The sequence below is a fragment of the Eurytemora carolleeae genome, unplaced genomic scaffold (genome assembly GCF_000591075.1).
Source record: "Eurytemora carolleeae unplaced genomic scaffold, Eaff_2.0 scaffold1081, whole genome shotgun sequence".
NCBI lineage: Eukaryota > Metazoa > Arthropoda > Copepoda > Calanoida > Temoridae > Eurytemora > Eurytemora carolleeae.
Window position 1 is genome coordinate 27,440 of NW_019397019.1, and position 6,641 is coordinate 34,080.

Here is a 6,641-nt window from a genome sequence, read left to right on the forward strand (position 1 = left end):
TCTTCTTTTCCATTACATTATTAAAAATCATGATAATGATAAAAATAAAAATATTATTAAAAAATCATCATTTCAAAATTGAATTCTAATGATAAAAATAATAACATTATTAAAAATCATGATAATGATAAAAATAAAAATATTATTAAAAAATTATCATTTCAAAATTGAATTCTAATGATAAAAAATAAAAATGTAAAACAAAAAATAACAACACACTTTTTCTAGTGCGTAGAAAATTTAAAACGTAATTAATCTTATAAAGAAATTTTATTATAAATAGACAATGTTGATGACGCAGTGTAAAATATCTTCAGAATTAATTAATTTTCATGATAGTGGGAGAGAGTATTGGATAAAAGAACATAATTAATATTAATCGTGATTTTTAACAAAACGTATTTTAAAATTTTTCTGTACATAATTACATACTTAACGATGTTACTTATATTGATATCTGGTTGAATAAGAGGAATATTGGTGTAACTTTGCGTTTTAGTAACTCTTCTGCTTTTGATGTTACTTATATTGATATCTGGTTGAATAAGAGGAATATTGGTGTAACTTTGCGTTTTAGTAACTCTTCTTTCTTTTGATTTTACAATCAAGTGTGAGGAAAGCATTTAGTAGCAAATAAGGATTTCCAACCTTATTTCTGAAAAATAGTTTGTTTTTTAGAAAAAGGAGTTATGATACTAAAATTAAATATGTTTTAGCTTAATGTGTTATAAAGCATACAGTGTATGTCTCGAAAACATGACAGTTGAGAGACGTAAGAAAATATTTGCGGCATTTCGATGCCAATTTTATTTTACATAAAAAATAATCGAAAGGCAATAGTTTTTACTCTGTAGACATCATGAGTCTTGTATTTTCAGTTAATTGAATAAAACCAAAAGTGTCTGAACGTCCAATTTTTATGTCATTGTTTTATCCTTTTTGGGGATAAATTATTTTTCAAAAACTATACACCCTTGACACCCTGTACCTGAGTAATATCTGTGACCCAGGCTGCTTTCTCCTGTTTAGTTGGAGCTACCAAATGTAGAACCAGCTGATCACCACTCTTCACACAGTCGATAATCAGCTTAAAGTCCAAACTAAACAAACAGATTAAAGTCCAAACTAAACAAACAGATTAAAGTCCAAACTAAACAAACAGATTAAAGTCCAAACTAAACAAACAGATTAAAGTCCAAACTAAACAAACAGTATAAAGTGCAAACTAAACAAACAGATTAAAGTCCAAACTAAACAAACAGATTAAAGTCCAGACAAAACAAACAGATTAAAGGGAGTGACCGGCTATGAAAGGCAGTGTTGTAGAAAACTTCTTTCGGATTCATTTGAGACATATTAAACTTTTTAAAGATCTGTAAATCCTGAGTTCCAGTGCAAATTCGACGTTCAAAACTCCTACTTTGGGGGTGGATAGGTTTCAGAATTAGTTTTGTTTAATTATGCATACATGTATACATATATATGCATACACTGCATACTCGGTTCAACTACCTTACATAGCCGGTCACTCCATTTAAAGTCCAAACTAAACAAACAGATTAAAGTCCAAACTAAACAAACAGATTAAAGTCCAAACTAAACAAACAGATTAAAGTCAACAGATTAAAGTCCAAACTAAACAAACAGATTAAAGTCTAAACTAAACAAAAAGATTAAAGTCTAATCTAAACAAACAGATTAAAGTGCAAACTTAACAAACAGATTAAAGTCTAAACTAAACAAACAGGTTAAAGTATAATCTAAACAAACAGATTAAAGTGCAAACTAAAAAAACAGATTAAAGTCCAAACTAAACAAACAGATTAAAGTGCAAACTAAACAAGCAGATTAAAGTCCGAACTAAACAAACAGATTAAAGTCTAGACTAAACAAACAGATTAAAGTCCAAACTAAACAAACAGATTAAAGTCCAAACTAAACAAACAGATTAAAGTCCAAACTAAACAAACAGATTAAAGTCCAAACTAAACAAACAGATTAAAGTCTAATCTAAACAAACAGATTAAAGTGCAAACTAAACTAACAGATTAAAGTCTAGACTAACAAACAGATTAAAGTGCAAACTAAACAAACAGATTAAATTCCAGACTAAATTAAACTAAAATTATAATTCTAAGTCCAACCTTTGGTAATCAAGTTTACTGTTGCTTACAGAGCTGACGTCACTGAGTGAGCTGGTTGAACTAACACTGGAGCAGAGCGAGGATTCTAAATAATATAATTAATTTATTTGTTTTATTTATCAGAGGATCTTGGGAAAACTGAGCTAAAGGTTTTCCATACAGGATCATCTTGTAACACAATTAAAAGACTCTAAACATCAAATGTGTGTCAAGTTCGTCATAAAAGTTTCATCATTTTTGAGCGAGCCTGTATTTACTTAGGCTCTGCTAGGTAGCCGCATGGGTCGTAAAAAAGTGCTTGTAAGTTGTACGGTATGTAAATGTCGGGTGGGTTCAAGAAAATACTTCTACCCGCCCCTCTGTGAATAAATCGGGCTGATGTGAAGGATATGATACAGGACGACTGTACAAAGCGTAAACTGCATGTTTCCTTATATATAATTGTGATACTTTTCAACTATAAACTTGTTTCAAATCTTGTCCAATCTTTTTGTCCGTTTAATTTAAGTTGGGTTTCTTTAGGTCGAGTACCGCTTTTCAAAGCATTTCTTGAAAAACCTTTCTATTAAATAAGGCGTCCCTGTTCCTTAACATTTAATTATAATTGAAGATTAAGTAAACTGAAATAAAGGAAATAAAAAAGAGGAAAAAATAAATTTTGAATTTACACAATAAGTAAAAATGCGACTCAAGGGTCAGCAGTAGTACATTTGAATTTCCGAGACGGTTCAACCTTTACGGTCCCAGTTTGTACTGTACCTAGCTCTATGGACAGGACTAGCCGGTGCAACAAGGTTGACGCGGTCAGACTTTATCATATAGGTTGAATTTACTTTTACTAAAGGGGCAGAGGTGCGTGACTGTAGAATGTAGTTGCAAAATTATACCCTTAAATAATGAAAAATGTTTATTAGTAAAAATGTTTAAAAATTATGATAACTAAATTTAAAGGATGTTATGTAACGTTTATTCATCATTTCACTGTGATTCTGCCAGGCTACATTTGTTGCATAAAACGTGCTGGGTGGACTCTACACTGGGTAGCCATGACTGGACTGTACAACTGAATGCATTATATAGTACGTGTTGTACCGGCATGGATCATGACACTTTTAGACTGGGGTGATGACTAGGTGAGCTGAAAATATGAATAATATCCAAAAAACAAAGTTTCTGCCATTAACAATAATTTGTGAATTCAAAAGATTTGTTTTTTTTGTATAGTATTTAAAAAAAGGGTGAACAGTCTCTATAAGAAACTACAACAAAAGTAATCATTATTAAAATTATCCATTCTTAAGTAACTAGGGCTGCTTTAGACACACCCAAGACAGACAACAACAACAAAATGTTATCATTGAATCGGAATACATGTTGATTAATTTAACATTCTTTCTGTAGAAATAATTTCAAGTAACAGTGCGTAAGATAGCGTAATAATGAATAGTATTGAATTTTGACAATTTTCTTTAATCATCTCGGCTGCTAGAAATCCGCAAGTTAATTTTACAGAGAACCCACATATTAAATAATCCATTTTTGATGTAGAAATACTAGGATATCTCATTCCTTGTTATCTTTGAATTTGACAATTTTCTTCAATCATCTCGGCTGCTAGAAATCCGCAAGTTAATTTTACAGAGAACCAACATATTAAATAATCCATTTTTAATGTAGAAAAACTAGGATATCTCATTCCTTGTTATCAAATAAAGGTTTGAAATTGGAAATGTTGTGATTTAACTATAAAGGGTCAAGATTTCTTCTCTATTCTCTTTATCTTAATACAAAACTATAAATATCCTATAAAACCTGGAAAAAAGTTGAGAAAAAGATCTTTTTTTTCTGTTTGAACTGTTTGATAATTTACTGGTAACGGATAGTTTAATATTCTCCTCCGGAGTTCAATTTCCTTTAATCCTGGGACTATATCGGCCACTATAGGTTCTATAAATAAATTATTACGTTGATAGAAATTCACAAATCTTCGTGCCACTCCTAACGGAATATCTACCAAAATTGAGACATAGATTAATTGAGTTTTTGACAGAAACTCAGATTTTCCGATCCTTATATTTTTACAACCTAATACATTAAACCTTTGATTTTTCAAACTTAGACAATTTGATCAAACATAACGCATAGCTTGAAATATCAAACAGGTAAACTATAAAATTGTTAAAGCCCATAAGCCGTACAGTGTTCGTCCATTCTAATTTTCATTAACTTTTTCGTTCTAAATTGGTACACCCTGTGAAAAATCCCCAAGAACATACTAACATATTTATAGTAAAGGAGGAAATATTTTAAACAATATTTCTTTTGAACTATTCTTTTTTTAACAAAATTTCAACTGATATTTTAACAAAATAAAATTGTATTTGAGACACTTTAATGTCTAGAAAGAGAAATAATAATTACAAAATTGTTTGAAGATTAACGGATTTAAACAGTCCTAATTTAACTCCGTCAATATTGTATTCTCGGAACAGAGTATATAATAATGAGGTTTAAAAGAAATAAAAAATGGAACAATTTTTAATGAATTTTCAAATTTAGACTCTCTAGCAGACTGGTATTCTTTTCTCCCTCCCCCTCCTCCCCCTCCCCTTCCCTCCCTTCTCAAATTTNCCCCCCCCCCCTACAGAATCCTTATTTACGCCCCTGAAAGTGTTATGAATTTTATTTAAGCAATCTTCTGAAATTTACAAAATTTGCAAGAAAACCGGTTTTCTGACAAACCCGCTAAAAGTTTGACAATTTGAACCTTATGGACTTTAAAGCTTACCGCTTCCAATTCTTAATTACAGACAGTAAGAACCAAAGCAGTGGATCTAGCCTTTGTTTTCCTAGTTCACTTAACAATTGACAAGAATTCCACTGTTTTCTGGTTCTCCCTGTACGTAACTAAATGAAAATTTGTTATTTTGCTAAACCCATTTATTTTTTTTGATCAAATAAACTATAAACTATGGCATTCGCGAATTTTGCTATCGTAATGTAAAAGATTTTTTTAATTTTTTTTTTAAACCATGTAACTTCACGATATTTTGTATTTAGTATATATTTGATATTCCTGCTAACTTTGATAAATTTGATTTAAAAATTTAATTAATTTGTTAACAAACGTGAAATTGAAAATTAAAATGAGGGTTTACTTGATGAAAGAAGAGAATCTGAAAATTCTTAGAATTTTCTAAAGGATTTTATGCTTTACTTAATAGTTATGGTCAAATCACGCTGAACTAAAGTATGTTATGGTCAAATCACGCTGAACTAAAGTATGTTATGGTCAAATCACGCTAACTAAAGTATGTTACGGTCAAATCACTCTGAACTAAAGTATGTTATGGTCAAATCACGCTAACTAAAGCATGTTACGGTCAAATCACGCTGAACTAAAGTATGTTATGGTCAAATCACGCTAACTAAAGTATGTCACGGTCAAATCACGCTGAACTAAAGTATGTTGTGGTCAAATCACGCTGAACTAAAGTATGTTACGGTGGTCAAATCACGCTGAACTAAAGTATGTTACGGTCAAATCACGCTGAACTAAAGTATGTTATGGTTAAATCACGCTGAACTAAAGTATGTTAGGGTAAAATCACTCTGAACTAAAGTATGTTACGGTGGTCAAATCACGCTGAACTAAAGTATGTTGTGGTCAAATAACGCTGAACTAAAGTATGTTAGGGTAAAATCACGCTGAACTAAAGTATGTTATGGTCAAATCACGCTGAACTAAAGTATGTTACGGTTAAATCACGCTGAACTGAAGTATGTTATGATCAAATCACGCTGAACTAAAGTATGTTACGGTCAAATCACGCTGAACTAAAGTATTTTATGGTCAAAAAAAAATATTCTTTTCAAATATTTTTACAAATGGTCTGATAAACACTCGTTTACATCGATTTAAAACTTCTTTTAAGGTTTAAATATCTTTACGTAAGAGGTATATCATGTTCAAAAAGGACTAAAATATGGCAAGAAATTTCTTCTTTTCCATTACATCCTTACATCACGATTATCAAAATCTTTTATATCTATAATGATGATAAAACTACTGCAGGGTCTTGCTTAAAAAAATTGTAAGCGTAATTTCAAGTTACCCTCAATGCAAAGATCATTCACAACGGTCCCCGGCCCTTTAATCAATAATGTAGAAGATATTGTCGTTTTTCTAGCTTTGGAAGTGTTTAATTTTGATAATTCCTTTATGTTTTCCTGAAGGTGAAATGCGCAACTCACTTTAGCAAAGAAACCATAATTCAAAAGAAATCAATTTTCAAAATTACAAACATTAATATCTCTAACTCATATCAGATAAAGCTTTATAGGGTATTGTTACTTGAAAAAAAAACATAAAAGTGTTCAGTGGCGTAAATAAGGGGGGTTATTGTGATCACTTTGAGTTGAAAACTTTAGAATGGGATATCCTTTATCCCGATCTGTTAATTAATCTGGAGATTAATAACAAGAGGAGAACAAGCA

General features: G+C 30.6%; 1 protein-coding gene across 1 annotated transcript in view; it reads right to left on the bottom strand.

Moving 5' to 3' along the window:
* The window catches only part of LOC111711166 (ras-specific guanine nucleotide-releasing factor 2), a 37,445-nt gene that overhangs the window by 7,213 nt on the left and 23,591 nt on the right, over positions 1–6,641 (bottom strand). Inside the window, exons 12-13 of the mRNA XM_023485440.1 lie at positions 2,145–2,229; positions 989–1,100 (exon numbers count right to left, since the gene is read on the bottom strand). Coding sequence (XP_023341208.1) covers positions 989–1,100; positions 2,145–2,229 — 197 coding nt within the window. The remainder of the gene's footprint in view (positions 1–988; positions 1,101–2,144; positions 2,230–6,641) is intronic.